We start from the raw sequence: 22,684 nt of genomic DNA, 5'->3' as shown, positions 1-22,684 counted from the left end.
CTACGATTAGGGGAAACATTTTCCTTACTGAGAAGTCTCAAGATGCATTTCTCTGATGATCTGTATTATACCAGAGGAGCAGTGGAGATTTTAAAGTCTAAAGCATGGGAAAAATTGTTCTTTTCTCAGAAGAAAGTATGGTCATTGTGGAATAAGGGGGAAAGAGTTTACATGACTAGAGCTCCCCACCAGTCATTATGATATTACCATGTGTTATGCAATAGTAAAGGACCTGTCAGAATTTCCATTATGAATTGACTGAGTTTATATGCTCGTAAAAATTCACTCCAGGGTGAAACTTGGCTTAAAAATATATCTGAACCTGTAATACTGTTTGGAGCCAATTTCAACTAAGACATGCAGCTGCTAAAAACTTTTACTTGCGAACAAACTGCAGACATTTATTCACATGGGGCTTTGAACACAGATTTATAAGACTTTAAAAAGAAAACAAGGGGAAAATAATTGTTTCACTTCAAGATCTCAGAAAGTCTGAAATATACCCTCATGTCTACACTGAAAATGAAAGGTGGGACAACTAAGACGTGATTTACATCACAGAGACCTGCTGTTTCTAGAGATCAGCCAAAATTAAATAGGTGCAGCTTTGGGAAAGCAGAGGGAATGGTGTAGATGAGCTATCCTATGTGCTTGGCATTTCCTCAGAATAAATTTGAGTACAACCTTACTGTAGATATTTTGGAAGTACAGCAGTGCAAGATGCAATGGGTGAAAAGCAGAAGAGCTCAAGTATATAGATGATATAGATGTTGATAAAATGTTAGAAGGGGATTTGTTCATCTTCCCTTTCCCCTGGGTTTAGGATCTAATTTATCTTGTGGGTTTTATGGACAATGAACTAATATACATAACCAACAATTCACTCTGGCTTTAGACCAATGTGCGCTACAACTAGCTAGATGGTGAACTGACCACCTGATTGTCCTGTCTTGGAAACCATATCTAATTTTATGCCTAGGTTGCCTGAATAACTTTTACCATTCACTTCATCTGGCTTTGCCATGCAGCCAACTACAAAGTGCAGTGGATGGGCAGAGCCAATTTTGGCTTTGACCAGTTTTGGGAATGGACCGAGCATCCCCCTTGCCCACTAAGCATAAACATGGAGAGCCAGGCATCCTTGCCGTCTCAATGAGCCACTCGTCTTTGAGGCAAATGTGTGGCGCAGAGCAATTGTATGCAGGTACCATTTCCGCGAGGGACGCGGGTGGCGCTGTGGGTTAAACCACAGAGCCTAGGACTTGCCAATCAGAAGGTCGCCGGTTTGAATCCCCATGACAGGGTGAGCTCCTGTTGCTCGGTCCCTGCTCCTGCCAACCTAGCAGTTTGAAAGCACGTCAAAGTGCAAGTAGATAAATAGGTACCGCTCCGGCGGAAAGGTAAATGGCGTTTCCGTGCGCTGCTCTGGTTCGCCAGAAGCGGCTTAGTCATGCTGGCCACATGACCCGGTAGATGTACACCAGCTGCCTCGGCCAGTAAAGCGAGATAAGCGGCGCAACCCCAGAGTCGGCCACAATTGGACCTAATGGTCAGGGGTCCCTTTACCTTTACCTTACCATTTCTGCAATCATGTAAACTCCACCAAACCCATGACTGTAAGTGCAGTTTTTTTTTTTTTTTAAATATTTTTATTGGATTTTCAAAATTTTTTTTAAACAAACACAAACATATATCATAAACACAAAACACAAAACAGAATATCTGTAGTTTCATACCCTTACAATCATTACCCTCTTTCAGTGACTTCCCCCCACCCCCCCCCAGCCACCTTCCCATTTCATTAAATATCTCAGCAAGTTATTTGTTCAAATCTCTTAAATATTATTCATATCTTTTCTTATAATTTATCCTTTATCCATTTTTACTTTAAATCCCATTATACATATTAAGTTGTTTCTCTAAGGTCGGCCTAATTTCTCTCCCACAAATTCCTTACTCTTTATATTAAATCAAAAAACAATAATATTTCTATTCTAAACCCCAGACTTTTACCACTCTGCACTCCCCTCCCCCTCTGTCCCGGTATTTGCCCCTTCCCACATTAATATCCCAAAGAAAAAAAAAGACAGATTTAACCCGGATTTCTCACATCAGAGGCCCTTAGGCCCCCGTTAATCACTCTCCAGCAATTTTGTTTATAGTCCTTTTTATTGATCTTCTCTTCTCGAAGGAATTCTGTCACCAGTTCCTCATATTTTTCAAACAAAAACAGTCTTTGTCCAGGATCAACAGATCTCCCATGTTGCAGCTTAAAGAAGAAGTCTCCATCATACTTATTCGTTCTTTCGTAGCTTAATGTTTCAGTTGTTCCAGGGACTTCCATCTTTCTCTCTCTTTGCAGATTTATGATCCATTGGTTGTCTTTTTCACTTCTTTTCCTCCCAAAAGTTACAGATATTTGATTGCTCTCTTCCTCCTGAACTCCTTCTTCTTTTTCTTCTTTTTCCCCCAGTTCTGAAGTTGTCTCTTTTTCTGCAGCTGCAGATTCTTTTTCCATCCGGTTAGCTCCACCAACAGATTTGTTTAGTTTAAGATTGAAGGTCATCAGTTGATCTCTCATGGCTAAGCTCTGCTCTTGCAGAGCTCCCACCAGGGAAAACATTTTTTTTATCTCTGCCAGTAGTTTTCCTTCCGCAGCCATTGCAATGTCTTTAGTTCCCTCCAGGGGGATTTCCATCATAGTTCTTTTCCAACAGTTCGTTACTTTGTTATTCAGAATTAGTTTGTTTCCAGTCAATTTAATGTAACACTTTTAGTCCCAACAATATAGTTATAACACAGTTTTAACTCAATTTCCAAGCTGACGTCCGTTTGACAGCTCTTTTGACAGCTGTCAAACACCTTATTTTTTCTCTCGGGTTCCCAAGCAGGGCACTGCCCGGGTTCGGGGGGGGGGTCCGCCAAAAGCAAAACCTCTGGGATTCCCCTCTCTTCACTCCAGCACAAGTAACTTTTTCAACCAATTTATGAAAGTGTTCTTTCTCCTTTCAACACCAGAGTCTTTCCGACTTAGTGCTCCTCTCCTTGCTTTAAGTCTTTTGGTGGGGGGGGGAGTGTGGACTTCCTTTTTAACACATCCCCCGCTCGTACTCAAATTCAATGATAAAACTTTTAGTGCCAAAATTTCCTTCTACTCACGAGTTGTTTTTTCAGTCCAAATTTCAGGAAGAAAGATAGCGCTCTCCGGTCATGGCTCGCGGCTTCGCTCCGCCAAGGCAGCGATCGACTCTCAGCTCCACGCCACTCTCCGGTCCCCTCCGTAGCCTTTAAAAAGGCTCTTCGCGGGTCGGGGAGGGCGCTTAAGGTGCCCGCCGAGTCTCCATGTCCGCAGGCTTCAGCGCCTGCGGTTTCTAAGGGTCCCCGTGTCGCCGGCACGGCAAGACCCGTCCTTAGCGGAGCCGATTCCCTCCAGAGCTCGGAGGGAATCCGCCATTACCCGTTCGCGCTATCCCGGAAGTCTCCATGACTGTAAGTGCAGTTAAAGTGGAGTGGCATGTGACCTGTGTCATAGTAAAGATGACATAGATTAAGTGCACATCAGAGTGCATCAAAGGTAGAGGCAATAATGGATTATTAATATTTTTGCATCATTATGCCCTAAGAATAACTAGTTATTTCTCAACAAAGAAAGTTTATCGATCCTCTTCAAGATTATATTCTAGCAACTACCCATTCCAGAGGAGAACCATGAGCAGAAATAGGACTGCGTCTGAGAAAGTGGCTTTAAGATTTCAAATGAATTGAATTCGATGATCTATATGACTGTTTCCCTAAAACTTACCTCGGTGCAAGTTAACAGTGACAATATTTGCAGGCTGAAATTGAAGTCGATATTAACAACTGAAACTCTCTTTATTGCAAACAATCTATTTTAATAATGACTCTACAGCTGGTAAGTCTCCAAAACAAAGCATCTGTGATTAATTTACCACTCTCCTTGCTAAATGCTATAGCCAGAAGAGAAAGTACATACCAGAGAATACAAGTCTGAATCAACTGTGTGTAAAAATTTACAAAGGACATCTGTTAAGTCCTTGGTAATGAAAACCACATTTTAGTATTGGACTTTTTAAAAACACCTCTTTAAACAGCTGAACTCCCCTCCCCCCCCCAAAAAAAATCCCAAGATAACCACCTGTACTGCAAAAATGGCATATGCGCCCCAGAAGTTGCCACCTGAAATATCTAGTTTATATAAGCAATGCAAACACCTTTGACTGTTGCTAGCTGGAATGTAAATTCACGTTAATTTAAACTAGCATCAATTATAGTGGAGGATATTTTCAGAGCTTAAGGTAGCGTGAAAGGGGTGCTGGCTGCTGTTCGTGGTACATATGTATACTTATCCCTGTTTTGCAGTGAGACCTGTTAGTGCATATGGCGCAACCACCCCGCTTTGAGTGGGACACCCCGGATTTACAGAATCTTTAAGTTTACTATGAACACTTTCCTCCCTAACAGATTTCCCACATCTCGCGGGGCTGCGAAGACTGCGTTCCTCTCTTCTTCGCATCCAAAGATGGACCAATGCCAGGGATTTAACCTAGAAACTTCTGCATGCACTTTTATGTCCTGCGTGGGACTTTAACTCTCATCAGTATCATCTGGCATGGTTAAGTGTCACAGATGATGGGAGCTGGAGCCTAAAACAACCGGAGGGCTCCAGGTTATGGAAGGCTGCTTGAGAATATCTCAGAATGACCATCAGTAGAACGTGAGACTCTTAATCTCAGGGTTGTGCGTTCGAGCCCCACGTTGGGCAAAAGATTCTTGCATTGCAAGGGATTGGGCTAGATGACCCTTGTGGTCTCCTCCAGCTCTACCATTCTATAATTCTGTGTCTACCTGGAGTCCACTCCCAATACTTTACTGCCTAAGGGTATTACACTTACTCCCATTAGTACAGCTACAACTCCCATTAGTGCCAGTTCTCGGTAGCAGGTGAATTCATTTTTGCCAAACTCTAGCTAACAACGCTGCGGGGATATCAATATTTGAACCTTGAAATATGCAAGCGTTTCAGCAAGTTTACTACTGGGCTTAACCAACTAAGAGTATAGGGCTTCTTTTTAGTTAATAATGGGGTCTTCATCTTTGCCCTTTGTTTGTTTTGCTGTCCAAGCTCATTATCATTTGTATGCCTGGCTATTGTTTTATGAATGTTCATATTTCAGAAGCTCCTTCTATGTCCCACCCCCACCCACCCACAGACTTTCCAATATCCACCCTCATTATCATCATGAGGCAGTGTTGCTCTTCGCCTGCATTTGCAACTTTAAAAATTAATGCACTCCGATTTTCTGAATACTGTGAAGCGTAAGCTGCTTAGGAGCACATTATGCTATCAAGCAAGCACATTCTTTCATAGAAAATACAGCTGGTTCTGATTCAAAGGCGTTTCTTTTCACCTGCAAATGGACTTGCTTCTAACTTGTTCCTCGATTCATTGTCTTTTATGGGTGCCTGCAAATCTTTAATTGTCTTTAATTCAAAAACAAAAGTAAATTCCGTTCTTTAACTCTCGCAAACATGTTCAATCATAATTCCTCCTGGGATGATTACCAAGTTCTATTCACTGCCTGATTTTCAAACAAAAGTCCATAAATTTATTGCCCATTTATATAGACCGCACCAATTATGCCACAATTGAATGGCAGACAAGGAAGAGTCAAAATATTTGAAAGGAGAAGTGTGCAATCTAAATTTAATTACACAGGCAAATTATTTGAAAATGAGTTATTTACTGCATGCCAAAAACTGACAGATAGTAAAAGAAATCAACATTACAGATTTAAAATCCCTTTCAGCACTTTCTCTCCAATTTGTAACTGCCAAGAAACTGCTGCCCTGAATACTTTTGTGCTGGTACCACAATAATAACTAAAACAAAAACATTATATCTTTCCCATAGTTCAGTACCATCACAATAATAAATGGTACTGAACTGCAAGGAAATGCAGCATCAAAAACACTGAACTCAAATATCCTTGTTACTAGAATCTACAGCAACCCACTTCCCAATCCAGGTGTGGCTGGCCACCTTCCCACTTATCAGGACTTTCAAAAGACTCCTGTATAGTAGGGATGGACAATCTATGACTCTCCAGATGTTGGACTCCAATGCCCAGCCAGCATGACTAATGATAAGAGATGACAGGTGCCCCATCCTATAGCCTTATAGACACAGACAGAAGCTGGATGGCATATCTCTGCATCAGGAGCAGAAACTGACCTTTAAAAAATACCCCCACGTGCAGAATACCTTGAAACCTTAGAAGAGAAAGATTAGATGTCCACAGTGTCCTTTATTTTGAATCAGCTATCCTTAAACCTTGACATACATTTTAAAATGATAGAGGGGGAAGGAAACATTGACAGCATTACGGAAGTGTTGGGTGGATTCAATATCACCCACTGCCAAGCTCACACGTACTTCTCCCTCTTTTCTAATCCTCCATTACAGCCATTTAAACATGTGGTATGAAAGAGATAAATTTAAGCTACACGGAAGGGGAATTCGAAAGCTGCAGGGCCTTCACAGGTGTTGTTCCAGCAACTCTGTCTGTTGCTTTCTCTAGGCATAATGCCTGGGCTAAGTTAAACTGTGCTGCCGCGGCCCTGCCAATTCCAGCCGCCCCTCAAGCAAGAAAGCGCGAAAACTATTTTACATTCCATCAGCAAGCAAAGGAGCCACAATCTAATTCCCAAGCTGGCACGATAAATAACGCTGATACCTTTGCATTAAGACGAGGGAGTTGTCTGGGAAGTAGTAGGAATGTAGAAAATGTACATTTTGTAGTGAAAGCATTTCAGAAATCGTTTGGCCATGCATGCAACCAGACGCCGTTAAGTGGTTTGCTCGCTATCGCGCCATAAATCCCTCCTTTGCATAATAGGAAATAAGGGCGCTCATTTCCCTCCAACTAATACAAAATGATATGAAAGGCTCTATCACACGGGGAGCTGGGATATTTAGAATATTAATTGAAAATTTCAATTGTAAAAAAAGTGCTGCTTCAAATAAAAGGGCTCCCATTTCATCATCGCTCAAGTTAATAGCAAGCCAATTGACTGCAACATAAGCAGCATTCATAATGGTCTTCTGCAACATCTTACGATGAACATCCCTGGTATAGAGAGCTCTCCCCACCCCCTGGCACACGCCGGGGGGGGGGGGAGAGGAAGAGAGGTTGGCTTTAATACCATTTCAATTGCTGCGATTAAAGATGTTTTAGGAGTCTTCAGCTAACGGAAACATTTTGATATATATTGAATATAGTCAAAGTGTTAGTACTCAAAAGAGAGAGCATGGGAACCCCCCACAGCTCTTCTCTTTCTTTTTTTTTATTCAGGTTTAATGGTAGCTCAAATCACTGGCCATTTTTCAATCTTGAGAGATGGAACAGCTTGACACTAATAATACATTTGCAAAGGACACATCATCATTTAACACAACATTAAGTGCTCAGGAACAACTTTTTTTTACAATAGACACAACGTGTTCTGAGCTCAGGGTTGACATATCATTACATTTTATGCTACAAAGATAATCCAGCCAGCCATTCATGAGAGGTAAATTAATTTTCAAGCAACTGTATTTCAGCTTTAAGCCAACAAGAAGGATGCATTAAAGTGAATAAGTTTATTTTATGCTATCAGCAAGGGTTTCTTTAGCCTGAATAAAAGACTTTCTTGAGTATACCAGTATCTATACCTTCAATTATTTCCACTCTCCCTGCAGTTTCGACTCAGAATTCTACTTGTATAAGTTAAGCTACAATTTTAAACCCATAAAGCAGCCATCTCACGCAGGCTGAATGAACACGGGAGGCAGAAGTGATACAAGGAGGTGGGAAATGAAGAGCGACTTCATATGCTGCAGCCTCTGTAGGGAGGCCGCCCAAACCACAAATATGCATAGTGGACCAGAGCGTTTGTAAAACTTACTGAGTGCCAGAAAGGTGGTGAGAGGCTCTCTGCAAACCAATCAAGGCAGCAGATATGAATGCTTTCTGCATAATTGCAGGCATGTCCAAGCCAGCTTGATCAGACCAAGGGGAGCGGGAATGGTTTTTCATCAGAAATCTCAATGATCTTCACCATAGCTGCTACTGGCATTGGGACACTAAGTAATTTAATGTTCCATATCCATGTAGCTTTTAAAGATCAAGCTTTTACTTTTGTGCTGCTTTCATACCTACATTCACTAGTTCATGGGCAGGTCCTAAGGGCCTGTGGCATCATTTCAGCTCTCCAAAGGGAGGTCCCTGGAAATCACTTCATGCAAGGAATGATTTGCCACGGTGCCCTGGGACCAACAGTCCAGTCATCCACGTTCAACTGGACTGCAGAGAAGCTGTAATACATTTCAGATAGCATTTCTGTAGTACTGAGCTGAAGAAATGTGAGTGGAGTACACCGTTGGTACAGGAATGTAACATGGAGCTTTCTCCACAAGGATGTGTTTCAAATGACAAGGTTGCAAGTATAAAGACTGAAACAAAAGCAGAACAAATTGAAACTGAGAGGAACTCAGCTCCTATAAACTGGAAGGGCTTGGTCTTTTGAGATATTCGGCCCAGAACATTTGCATCTCAGAGCTATTCAGGAAACAACTGGCGGGAAAATTTGACTTCCCAACTAAAGTTGACCACCTTATAGCAGTAGTCTTTCTTTTTCTTTTTTAAATAAAATACGCCAGGCTGATGCATTGATACTTTAGAAGGGACATGCTTCTCCAAATATATCATCATTGTTTGCACATGCCATGCTAATTAAGTATATTCTAAGAGCAGCACAGCATTGCATATGTTAATGCACGTGATAGGAAGATATTAGATGTGGAAAATAGTGTGGGAAATGACAAAAAAGCCCATCATGTTCTTCAAAGATTTATTCAAAAACTGAAACATTTAACAGAATTGACAGGAAAGAGATCTCTTCTTGTATGCAGCGGTATTATCTCCCACTAAATTTACTTGTGAGGAATAATCTCCCCAAATCACTCATAATTTTAGCACTCCAAAGTCTTCAGGGCACTTGTAATTCCACACTACTTCGCTTCAACATAAATGCCACCTGACAGGTCTTAACGAAAAGATGAATGACATCAATAACAGCTTACACTAAAGAGTAGAGGCTGTACATATTTATGAGCAACTGGAGCATTGGACCTCAGGTGAAATGAAATAATGAACAACAGTTATACCAGGAAATATTAGCAACCAGCTAGATTCAAAGGTATCCGTGTTGATGTCAAGAAAGGGGACTGGAATTCCCAAGCCACTTAACTCAACAGCAGATGAACTGATTTAAATAGAACACTTTAGAGCAGAGGTAGGGAACCCCAACCCACAGGCCAGATATGGCAGCCAAATTTCATCAAGTCTTCTGGGTCCCCTTCTCACCATCAGCTGTTCAGCAGGGAGGGGAAAGGGCTTTGATGTGGTGCAAAGCACAGGACTGCAACTCCTTTCTCTGCAGGATGATCAAAGCAGAGTGGGAAATGTCTCAGCAGACTTGCATTCCTTGCAAATATGCAAAAAGTGGTCCATACATTTTGCAACTGCATGAATAACATTTGTGGGTTACAATTTCATCTTGAAGCTTGAGACTTTAACTAGCTATAAGGCAGGACTTCCAATTCAGCTGTGCATTGACTTTATTTGCGTTCATTTTCCAATATTGTTGAGGTGGATATTTCTTTTGGCCATTTGCAGAGTCAGAACAGAAAAAGGGTCTTGCAAAGGAGCCACTGGGAACTGTCTCCCTGCACACCATTTCTGTTTGAAGTAGCTGCACAGATGCTATAGTGAAGGAGTAATGGATCAAAGGAGAGAAACAATCTCTGTCTATCGTAACAGGAGGACCCACACCTTGCCTGAGCCTTTTGCTTATAATGAGGACATTTTTAGCTTGCCCACTTGCAATTTTAATTCAGTTCGTAATTATTAACTTCCCCATTAACACGTTTCCCATTTTACATGGGGGCGAATTTCATTGGCTTTATTTACTAAGCTTTTAAAAAGCAATCATGTTTGAAGGCTTAATGATTGTTTCAAAGAGATTTTACAACACCCCTTATAAAATTATTATTGGTCCTTAACCTTCCAAAGTACTTCTAAACTGCACAAAACACTGCTTCACCCATATATGACGGGCTCTCTGGATTTGCTTGCAATGGTTTCAAAACTTCCTGTTCTCTTACAGTGGGGCACAAAAGCAGAAATCAACATGCAGTTTGTGGAATTTGTGGCTTTTTCAATCAAGTGCTCGGTGACTTTGAGAAGTAATCAGGAGAACATTCCCAACCACAAGCTGGGATAGAGGTTTTTAAGCCTTGGGTGCTCTCTTAGGGCACCTATGTCACCATATGAGTGAAGAGGACACAGCGGCAATGAGCTGGGGAGACAACTCTGAAGCAGGATGGTTTCAGGACAATCTTACTCCGGAGGCTGTTGGTTTGGTCTTTGTTTCCTCTCCATCTCCGCTCCCCATGCCTTCCCTCAACTGCTGGGCCTTCTGGCTCTCGTCTTTGCAGTTTATACATTTACCACACTGAAGTTTTAAAACAGAATGATGAACTAATGCTCATGTTCACTCTCCGTGATTTTTTTGCATTGGCTGCTACAACCCTCTTTTGCCTCTTCCTTCAAATCTTCAGTCTTGAGTTTCGTCTCTCTCTAGTCTGCTCATTGTTACATTACTCCTCTACACTGGGCTCCCTTCTTCCCTCCTCTCACATTCTTTTAAGACTTCTATTGCCTTGCAGAGGTCTTCAGTCTCTTTCTTCCTCTTCTGCCAACTCCTCCCTCTCTCCATATCCCTTCTCGCTTCCCTTCCTCTTCTATGAACCCCCAAAGTACATTTTTTTCCTGCTACTTCCTGACATTTGGAACTTCTTCCTGCCATCTGGCTCCTTCAACTCATGTGTGTAGAAACACCAATTAAAAACTCACCTTTTTCAACTCTGGCATTCTCAAACTCATCTCCCCCCCCCAACTTTCTGTTGATTTGCTGTGTTTGTTGATTATTATCATTTCTAGAGCATAAGCTTGAGGTTGGGATCTGTAGCTTTTCTTTGGATCCATGTGCAGCACCGAAAGCTACTGTGTTGCTCTAGAAATAAATAATAAATGCAGGAGTAAAAGATCCACTAGAATTCTTCTCGGCCGTAAAACATAGAAAAGAGGCTACCATGACCTCCAACCCTGATCAGCAGCCCGGACTCTTGACAAATAAGGAATCAGCTGAATTGAGGAGACAGTGCAAATTGTGGGGGCAATCCAGAGTCTGTCAGTCAGGATCCCTCGGGCCAGAGAACCCTAAATAGCACCCCTTGAGCCAGATCCCCTGAGGAACCAGTTCCTGAATGCCACTGCATGCAGTGCACAAGGCAGAAACTGAAAGAGAAGTGACTCCTTTAAGGCTGCCTGTTCTTCCTTTGCCTTTTCAGATCGGTGATTCCGGAAACCTTTCTTCAAACCATCATGTGACAACTAACCAGTTCAGAGTTGGGGAGAACACTTCTGAGTATATACCTACTCTTCACAACTCCCAATTTAGGTGGACCAGGCTCGCCATCTTTAAAATAAATTAAAAAAAACAGGACAAAAGTAGTCCAGCTGACTCGCCCAATTAAAATTAATCCAAGTTGCATCAATTGTCTACTTTATGAAACGTAACCAGGTAATCAAACAGTCAAGTAGTCCTTGTAAAGCATTTGGACTTTGTTGGATACAAGGTGCTACACATATGAAAAAGTATTAAGTGTAATTATTGGTTCAATATCATAATGTATTGCAAGAGCCATCTCCCTGATGGCATGTTATAAAAAGGCTCATAAATTATATTTACTACTAGTATGGAAAACAATTGCAAAAGAACCTCTTTCAAATTGACTCTTGCTATTACCGGACTTCAAAATCAATTTCTCATTTATAAAAAATTTGTATTAAATATTTATAGACAAATGCATAACGATTTCACTTTCTGGAATTAAACACAGGCCATGGCAGGGCACATGCACAAAAGCCTTATTAATAAAAAAATAAAAAATGGTCAGCTTTCAAAATCTTCAAAGCCAGTCAGATGAATTCATGGAGAATAGGTTTGTGATCATGACAGTCAAGATAGAGAAAACAGACCCTCCACCTAGCTGTTCATCCCAAGGCACAATAAAGAATCTATTATTACAGTGTTGAGACTGGAATTGTGCTCTATGAATGTCACATGTTGACTTTCTTATTGTTTTGTCATATGACTACTAGCCACAAGGTGCAGGTAGTGTATACTCAGTACTTCTTCCCAGCAACAACACACCCCATTTGTCTATAACCTTTTTGTGAGGATTAGGTGTACATCCCTGCCTTCTTAATGTCCCACATCATCCCTCAAGCCCCTGCATGCTACCTACTAATCCATCTCTCTAACCCCCATGCAGTAAAAAGTCTGTGGTACATGTGTGAAGGATGCACACATGCCAAACCAAACTAATGCAACATTTTCTCTCCACATTTTACTGATTTCCAGCATTCTATAGACTAGTCCTTCCCCCACAGCAGTTGGGATCATTTGTGACATCACAGCAGCTTCTGCCAATGTGAAAGTGGGAAACTGGCATCAGGCACTTAAAAAACGAACAAAAAACAAAAAAAAACTCAAAGTATATATGTTGTGGTTCATAAGTTTTATATGACTGTAAGATACATCAGTGACAATCAGGTATTTATTTGACAGGTTAAAAATACTGTACTGTTAAAAAGTGCTGTGCTGGAAACAAGCACATTTCTGCTTCTTTAACCTGTGTCACTTTGATGGTTTTACTGTTTTGTGCTGGGAGCTCAAGGGATGCATGACAAAGGTTAATAGTTACTACAGTCACTCAGCATGAATTTCCTATTCACTTCAACAAAAGGAAACAACCTGTTTAATTCATGATCGTATTCTTCCATTCTTTTGAATTGTACAGTTGGCTGTGATGGAAATAGCATCCATTCTCTTTAAAATAAACTAGAATAACACACATGGCAGAAATACCTCGGAACTTCAGATGTGTTCATTTGCAATGCAAGGAATATAGTCCAGGTTTGTGGAAGACATGCCCCTTCTTCTCTTTTACGACTTTTCAAAACTGAACACGGAGGTAGCAGAAGGAATCAGGAAGGGGCAGTAAGCACCCTCTTTTTCATGTCACCCCAATCCTCATAATGCCCCAGTGTGCTGCTTCCATGCACAACTGTACACAAAGGAAGGGAGGGAGCAGGAGCTCCATGGCTAATTCTTCCGCATGTTGGTAATGTATGTCTACAAGGAATGGCTGTAGATTAATGGTAAACCAGTTGCCTTGCATGCAGAATGCATCAAGTTCAACCCCTTGCTTCTCCAGGAAGGGCTGAGAATGACTCCTCTCTGAAACTCTGGAGAACCGCTGACAATCAGTGTCAACAACACTGCGCTAGTAGGACCAATGATCTGATTTGGTATAAGGCAGCTTCCTACATCCCTATGGGTCATGCTCTTAATTGGTGTTGGGACCAAGTACACACTGCTCTTATCTAATCTTTCTGGAGAAGCTGAATGTTACCAGTGGAGCATGGAGTTACTGCTGGTTGGAATATGTGACAGCCCACCTCCAATGGGAGGAGAAAACACTGTCAACACAATCCCTTTCTCCTTCTTCTAAGATAGAAGCAGAAAGTCCACATGACAGTGATTTTTCAGGAGGATATGTGTTCGAATTTAAACAGGAGAAGGTCTTTTTTAAAGAAAGGAAGCTATTTATGTATTCAGAGCAGCTGCAGTCCACATTTTGCATCCCCATTACACTGGTGATGGCGGAGGTGGTTTTCAGATTAATAATAATATATCATAGAACGTAATCAGCATCCCAGTAAATAACACACTTGCTTAACTAGAACAGTTGTAATGAAGAAGAGTTCATGGAGAGAACTTCCCTGACTTGAAACAATGGATTAAAGACAAGCCTCGGCTGTCTGTAAATTGATTCTCAGTAGTTAATGAATATGAATTTGTGCTACCTAAAATAAATACCTGACAGCACAGGCTTTGGTTCTCTTTACATAGCTTTTCTTCTTTGGTGTGACTACTAAAACCAATCAATTAATGATAAATTGAGATACTAATACTATATATCCCCCCTTTTGATCCAAAGGTTTTTCTCAAGCTTACAAGATGCCTTGATATTATCTAATATGTGCCAAAATGTAAGAGCAGGCAACCAGTTCCATTCGGAACGCCTTGTGGTGCATTTAAGTGTTGTGCAATTAACAGACCATTTTTGTCGTGTTTTGCGATGATTCACAACTTTACACCCCCCAAAGTCTAAACTAATTTGGTAAGCCTCTTTTATGTTTTCTGAATTCAAATTATTAATGGCTGCAAATCCCTCTGCTGTACAACTCCAGTGCAAAAGTACTTATTCAGCCATCTTTACTAAGAACCAGCAAGTCTGCCTTACTGTGCTCCACAGCAATACCTTACCATTGTGTTAGCCTTTTTTGTGTTGCTGTTAGTTATGTCAGTGAAGTTCATGATTAAATAAATTATCATTATAATTACCTGTCTCAGAATATTAACCTGGACTGTTTGTAATGTTTGGTAGAATGACAATTCAAGCACCTATTCCCCTAAAAATTTCTTCTCCATTTCAGATTGTAATGAATACCGCAACAGCAGCATTAAGAAATGCTCCCCACCCCCGGTATCTGAGTCCTTAGCTCGGCCATCAGACGCCCAGAAAACTAGGGCTTGATGCTCATGGGAATTTTGTGCTTCAGGTTGTTCCCAATCTACTGTGTACAAACACGATATTCTACTTAGGGATGACACATGAATTCTCCTGATTCAATCTCCATTGCAAGTACTGCTGTTCTGTTAGCACGGGAAAGTATCCTAATGCTTTGTGGTGTCTAATTCTATTCAATATACTTCCCACAAGGAAATAAAAATAATCAGTGGCTGGATGTGCAAGCTCTGGAGCATACAGCTCAGACAGAGGAAAAAATAGATGCAGCTGGCTATGTAACAACCCAGAAAAGTTCTACAAGGGCTGCAAAGAGACAGTTTGAAACTGACATGCTTGAGTTCAGAGAAGTCATTTCACAGTAGAGGTGAAATTAACTAGCTTGAGCCAATTTGGCAACCCCTTGCATTCATTGCAGAGGCAGGAAGCAAGTATTGTATGCAAACCCGAGAAGGAGCAATCAGGGTTGAATTTTCCAGAACTGACTGCTGGTTGTGCAAACCGTTGCACAACCAAGTGGGAGGGTGGGGAGGAGGGAAAATACTTGAAGTCATTGGTAAATTCCACAGAAATCTGAAACACCCTGCAAAGCTTCCATATTGGAGATGATGAAGGGAATGAAAACTCTGCAGTCTCCCTAATTCCACTATTGTAACTGAAGAGGTACCTGAAGGAGTTAATGCACAGAGACTAAATGCTGTTTGGATATTTGGAGTAGTTGTGCAGAAAGCCTTTCTGTCTGCTATCCACACACAAAAAATGCCAAGGTGGTGGTGTGTGCATGCCATATAAACTCTAGCTGATGAAACCTATGGTAACTGAGGTACCTAAACAGATAATGTGAGAACAAAGGAAGGTTTTGTGTCTATTTTTTAAAAAAGATTTTAATTCTCGTGATAGAAAATTGAAGCAGAGCTCAACAGTCTATACAAGAGAAGGAAAAGCAATGGGCCACATGAAATCTACCCTGATCTAGAAGTCCTTCCCCATGTGAATCAGAACATTCATTCTTATTTCTTTTTTCAGTTTGACTTGCCTTAAGTGAGGGCAAGTTAGGCAGAAGAAGAATATCTAGTAATTGATGCTCATCACTGCAACAAACTAAGGCAAATAACTTGTGTTCCCTGGATTCAACCCTCTGGAATGGCCTGCAAGCTATTTGGTTTCAGACTGAAGGCCAACTCTCATTCAGATGCAGATGGAAAAAACAGTGTCAGAGTTTGGGCCTGCAGTGAAGCACATGTGTGATTAATTGCACCCAAACCTCTGTTTTTCAGTTCCAGTCCACATCCCAGCACACCTTTGCTGAACAACTCACTGTGCTGATTCGGCTCATGCTGGGTCGCACCATTTCCGACTGCAAGTGGGGAATCACACTGTGAATGCTCAATCATATACAATGGCTTCTCTACAAATGCAAAACAATGCCTCGTCTTCTTCCCGGCAACTATTTCTAAATGCGCAGGTACATTTTTTGTATGATAATCTAATTTACAGCTTTCAGTCTAATGCGGTACAGCCCACCAAGAGCAGCAGCATATGATTCTCTGGCTAATGTGCTGTAGCAATGCAGGATAATATCCACACGGGAAACTGGAGAATTGGATGCACAGTGAAGCAATCACATGTTCACTTCATCACAGGCCCAGACTTAGTGTGAATGCAGCCTCAATGCAACAGATTCTGTATATTCAAACAACGAACAGTTCAAGCCACCCTCACCATTAATCAATTTGGTATGTGCTATATTTAACTACTCCTCTTTTAACCGAAAGAGCCACGTTATTACACTGAGTTTCACTTTGCCTCCAATCCTTTGAGTTAATCTGAGAGCACATCATATCCAGTGAAACCATTACAGCAGGGTGGTTAACCTGTGGCTCTCCAGATGTTGTTGGTCTCCACATCTCATCGGCTTGAGAGTAATGGCGAATAGTCAAGAATGATAGTCCAGCAACGTGCATTAGAAAGTTGAATCAGTTCAAAACATGTTGTTAGAAGGCAGTTAAAGTAATTGGCTTTAGAACTCACTATCTTTCCTACAGGAATGTAGCACTCACAAAAACTAAAAAGAGAAACAAATATATTAAGTAAAAAGGGAAATGTTTTACCTATTTGTTTTCTGTACTGCTCAACAGGAGCTCTTGCAGAAGAAGAATCTTTTCTACCCATTTTGTATGTGTCCCAGAAGTCTGTAAGGAAAGAGGGAAAGAGTTTATCAATATCTATGGTTGTAAGTGGTATGAGTCATCGTGAATGCTGTCCTTGCAGAAAAGGGCAGCATACCAATAGATCTAATAATTGACTCAAGAAATAACTACACAGATGCATACACGATTCTATGATTCCAAGTGGGTGGAGCAATTAATGTAAATTTCACCTTTGTACAGTACGTTAGCTCCTACACACCCCTCACAGTCCTCCATCAGGGAAGCAAGGGACATTATCAGAGTCCAGGGACACACCTAGAGGAAAACACTAAAGGATGTGTGAGAGGGACAGCAGGTAGGTGTGGCTGGGGAGAGGATCTGGCCTGGGGATCAGTCAGAGAGGCTTAGAGGCTGACATTCCCCCCCCCCCCCCATGGTGCCTGAAATTCCCCATTCTTGATCTAACCCAACGCATTTCACATCAACAAATGAGATACAGTCCTTCGCAATAACTTTATAGACTACATGACTATTCATCATCAGCTCTCTACAAAGGCACACTACAGACTTAAAAGAATACTGGAAGATAGTTCAGTTGGTAGAACTGTAGAGACTCTTAATCTCAAGGTTGTGGGTTAGAGTCCCACGTTGGGCGAAAGAGTCCGGCATAGCAGGGAGTTGAACGAGATGATCCAACCCTACGGTTCTATGAAAACGGGTTTAACAGTCTCTCCCTCTCCCTTTTCTCAGGAAAACCTAGGAATGTGGTTCAGTCAGGGAAGGGGGGCTACAGAACTGCTAGAATCCCAGCCACATTACAATTCCCTGGATTATTTATGGGAAGTTCTAAGTGGTATGAAACTGATGCAGATTCATAATGTAGATGTGACCCGTGTAATATAATGAATGCAATAAGGATAACCTCCTCACCCACCAATCCTACACCTCACCTCACACAGAGACCTATGTGCTTGTCTCCCCCACACCATCAAATCTGCAATGCTGCCATATACCAGATAACACAAAACAGGAACAAAGGCTAGTAAAGTTGATGATACACAAACTTTTATGTGAAACATCCACTTCGCAGCTTACTTTATTTGCTTGAAGAAATAGGGTTTTTTATTTGCCTTTTGCTAATTCAATACCCTTGGAACGTTTGCAACAAAATGTCAGCAGTGAAAAAAGACTGCACTTTTTGCAGCTGCCAGTAAACTATGAAGCGAAAAAATAATATCTATTTTGTTCTTTAAAAAAACAAAACAGAAAAGTTTGGCCTAGTTAATATGAGCCACAGAGACCCTCCTGGATGTCTGTGTGGTTCAAGCTGTCACTGATTTTGCAGTAACCAAGACCTCTAAAATTGCTGTGACTTTTCTTTGTTCTTCAAAGCTGTGCAGTAATCATCATTCATTTCGACTGCTTTGATGGTTAGATAGCAAACTCCCAAGAAACCCAGAGAGACATTAGCACATACAGCCACAATGTCTAATAAGACAGCTATTTGCATAAAAGATCAGCCACAATTTAAAATGTCTTGCAATAGATGTGGAAAGGGAATAACAGATCTATATTAGCATGTATGAAACCGAGATTGTTTTCACAATTTAATTCCCAGGGGACCATAGCTCATCACCTTCCCTTGTAGAAAAAAACCACACCAAAAACTAAAACCTGCATTCCCTGAGGAACTTACTATGAGCCCAAGTTAAACTAAAATATGGATTAATAAGAAAATATATTCATTATTTATGAATCCTGCTCAGGAATGGTCTTCATTGTATCAGTTTTTTACACCTCATGAAATACTTTGAAAAGAAAACTGTCAGCCTTTCATTAAACTAAAATGGTTTCCGTAAAATGATGCAAACCACTGAGGGTTGTTTTTTAAGTAAACAAGAAATGAGTTCAATCCTTTCCCCGCTGTACTATTACCAAAGAGTAATAAAAAGATGGTGATTGAAACCGAAACAATAATTATCTTTCTTTTCTTTTTCCAGCAAAGGAGATTTGAGAAGCAGCTTTTGGAAGGCCTGAGTCAAAATATAACAGGAATATTATTTATGAAAGCTTTATGCAGGTATGAAAAGCTTCCTGAAGGTCTGTATAGGGAATGAAAAAGGCTTGCCCATTCAGAGTGATGGCAATGTCAGTTCAGGAAACATAACTATCCTCTGAATAGGCTTGGTGATGTTGTCACATGGCTATATCTGACCAGCTGTATAGTGTTCTGTTATCACTCTCACTTACATGATCCCTGACTGGCAGAGATCACTCTTCCCATGAAGACATGTGATTTTCTTACATTGATGTGGGGTCATGTAGGAAAAACTTCACGTGTTGTTCTTGAACCTGAGTGTCCTATTATCAGCACAGGGGGCACTAATGTCAGACTATAATTGGGGAGACCCAGCATAAAATCCCTACTCAATCAAGAAGCTTGTTGGGTGACCTTGAGCAGGTCACTATTTTTCAAGGATTAAATGGAGAGAAGGAACCATGTACAGTGGTACCTCAGGTTAAGAACTTAATTCATTCTGGAGGTCCGTTTTTAACCTGAAACTGTTCTTAACCTAAGCACCACTTTAGCTAATGGGGGCCTCCCGCTGCTGCCACGACGCAGGAGCACGATTTCTGTTCTCATCCTGAAGCAACGTTCTTAACCCGAGGTACTATTTCTGGGTTAGCGAAGTCTGTAACCTGAAGCGTCTGTAACCCGAGGTACCACTGTATGAGCTCACTGGAAGAAAGGCAGGCTACAAATATGACAAATAACTAAATCTCGCCTGCCAATGCTTTCCCCACATAAAAGCTTCTCCTGGGTGTGGTGTAGTGGTTAAGAGTGGTAGTCTCATAATCTGGTGAACGGGGTTCGATTCCCCGCTCCTCCACATGCAGCTGCTGGGTGACCTTGGGCTAGTCACACTTCTTTGAAGTCTCTCAGCCTCACTCACCTCACAGAGTGTTTGTTGTGGGGGAGAAAGGGAAAGGAGATTGTTAGCCGCTTTGAGACTCCTTAGGGTAGTGATAAAGCGGGATATCAAATCCAAACTCTTCTTCTCCTGGGGTGACCTAACTGGAGATGAGTCACATGGCTGTGAAAGCCTGTTCCCCTTATAATCCAGTACAGTGGTACCTTGGTTCTCAAACTTAATCTGTTCTGGAAGTCCATTCCAACATCAAGGCATGCTTTCCCATAGAAAGTAATGTAAAACGGATTAATCCGTTCCAGACTTTTAAAAACAACCCCTAAAACAGCAATTTAACATGAATTTTACTCTCTAACAAGACCACTGAGCCATAAAACGAAAGCAACAATCAATGTACTGTACTATAAAATAAATAAGTATTGTAGATGATAAAAATTAAAATTAATTCTTTTTTTTAACTGCACTGATTATAGTCATTGTTTGGATGGGGGGGGGGGGCTTTTATCCATTTCCACAGTCACACAATCAATCAATCAATCAATCAGTAGCTGAACTGAATTCCACACAGTCACAAAAACAAATTAACCGAAAAAGCCTCAAAAACAAAAACACAAAATAAATAGCAAAAAACAAAAGCGCCAAACTTAATCTGTTTCATAAGTCTGTTTGACTTCCAAAATGGTCAGAAACCAAGGTGCAGCTTTTGATTGGTGCAGGCGCCCCAGAAACAACAGCCAACAACCGCATCGAACATTTGGCTTCCGAAAAACATTTGAAAACCAGAGCACTTACTTCCGGGTTTTCGGCGTTTGGGAACCAAGGCATTTGAGTATCAAGGCATTTGAGAACCAAGGTACTGGTACTGTACCTGGACCATAATCATTTAAACACTATAGCAGCAGTGGTAACAGCTGACCCGCAGCCCAGGCATAACCTTCGAAGTAATTTATCTCCCACCCCTGCCCGCCATTTTGCCTATGGTGGGAGCAACAGAATCTGCAGCAGGTACAAAAGGAAAACTGCACTCTCTCTTACTTGCTCCCCATGAATCATGCTCTGAAACATCACACACTCCTTTAAAACTAAGTGCTTTCCTCAACATGTGGCAGGGCATAATTCACTGTTGAATCCCTTTGGTTATTTTAAAGGACCTATATGTCAGATGATGAATTCTATAACCAGCTCAGACATGGATACATTGAATCATGACCTATGTGCTTTTTCAAGTATATATTTCTGACCTTATTGGGATTCTCATTTCAATAGCCTGGGACAGTCTTGGTGAAATCTTAATGTCCAATCATGTGTGAGTGATGCAAGTCCGTCCAGAAATGATGAGACCCCTTAATTTTGCACAGCAGATTGGTTTTTTCCCCAGCATTGCAAATGGAAGAATAGAGTTTGGTTCACTTTAGAAAAAGTTATATAATTTATGCACAGCCTCTAGGAGAATATATTTGAGCTTGCCACTCATGAAGTACCCATTATTTTTACATTTTGAGGAAATTTATCACGTTGTTCCTCACTATCTCAGGGATCACACATTCCCATTCATATATATAGATATATACAGTGAATGAATAATATAATAAAAATGAATATAAAAGCTATAAACTACATGGCACTGTGCTTTACACATTTATGGTCCCATATAAATGATTAATAAGAATAATAAGGTCCAACGGGACTTCCAGTGTACATAGCAATATCTACTGGCACACAAAATTTCATGAAAATTAGACTAGATCTTTTATAATAGATTTGGGTTCCTCAATAGTGGAAGATACTTAAATATTAATACCAAATTTTTTTTGATCATAAAGATAATGAAATCTTGAAGGCAGTCCTTCATTATATAGAAAATGAATTAAGAATTCGCGCTAACCAAATGAGCTAAGTTTTTAGGCTATGGCCCAGCAGCTAATGCAGAAATAAGGGGAGAACAATAGCTTATCCCATGCAATAGAACAAGCCATTGTTCCCTCTTCTGCAGAAAGATCAATTTTAGTTAACCACAATGGCAGGTCAGTAATTGCCTGGTGAGCTATGGAGTTTCTTTCTTCCGATCATTTCAAAAGAAGGTTGGGCTATCCTTTATGTGTAATTAACCTCTAGAAAAGCATAGAAAAAAATAATTTATGAAATTCATACACAGATCATTCTTATTCCAAGCTATTATGGTGGCCAACAGCTTAGCATACTTTAAAAAGAATTAGACCTATTTATGGGAATCTAACCATGATAACTGGTCGTTTTAACTAAGTGTACCATCCATTTTTAGAAGCAGTGACCTGTTGATTATCAGATGCTAGAAACGAACAGCAGTAATCATTGGAGGCCTTTCTTTGTGTGCCACCTCCACAAGAGGTCCAGAGGGTGTCAACACAAGAATGTGCCTTTTCTGTGGTGGCTCCCAGTTTGTGGAATGCTCTCTCCAGGTGGGCTCACCTGACGCCTTCATTACATATCCTTAGGCGCCAGGCAAACATGATTCTCTATACCCAGATCTTTGGCAGATTAACATTCTATGGCCTTCTAAATGTGTTTGTGGGATGGGGGTTATTTGGTTGGGTTTTGGTTTATCATGTATTTTGTGTTCTCATTTTGAATTTTTATGCTGTGAACTACCCTATGATTTTCAGATAAAGAGCAGTATACAAATATAATGAATAACAATAGCAGTGGCAGCAGGGGTTGGAAAACATTATCATGTCCTGGTTGTGAAACCCCCAGAAACATCTGGAAAGACACTTTTCAAAACAAACAAGTGCTGGACTAGATGGGTCTTAGCCTAACACCACACGACACAACCATTATGC

The 22,684-nt window shown here is 40.9% G+C and overlaps 1 protein-coding gene across 5 annotated transcripts in view; it reads right to left on the bottom strand.

Moving 5' to 3' along the window:
• TRIQK (triple QxxK/R motif containing) overlaps positions 1-22,684 on the bottom strand; it is a 48,431-nt gene that overhangs the window by 15,213 nt on the left and 10,534 nt on the right. For 4 of the 5 annotated variants that reach the window (XM_081874897.1, XM_081874899.1, XM_081874896.1 and 1 more), the window contains one exon: positions 16,897-16,977. In XM_081874897.1, coding sequence (XP_081731023.1) covers positions 16,897-16,957 — 61 coding nt within the window. In that variant the 5' untranslated portion in view covers positions 16,958-16,977. Of the gene's footprint in view, positions 1-16,896; positions 16,978-21,106; positions 21,416-22,684 lie in introns of those variants that run through there. The other variant, XM_081874900.1, reaches the window with a different exon arrangement.

This window comes from Podarcis erhardii (genome assembly GCF_964252035.2).
Source record: "Podarcis erhardii genome assembly, chromosome: 8".
NCBI classification, from domain to species: Eukaryota; Metazoa; Chordata; class Lepidosauria; order Squamata; family Lacertidae; genus Podarcis; species Podarcis erhardii.
The sequence above is the reverse complement of the archived record's forward strand: the minus strand, read 5'-3'. Positions and strand labels throughout refer to the sequence as shown.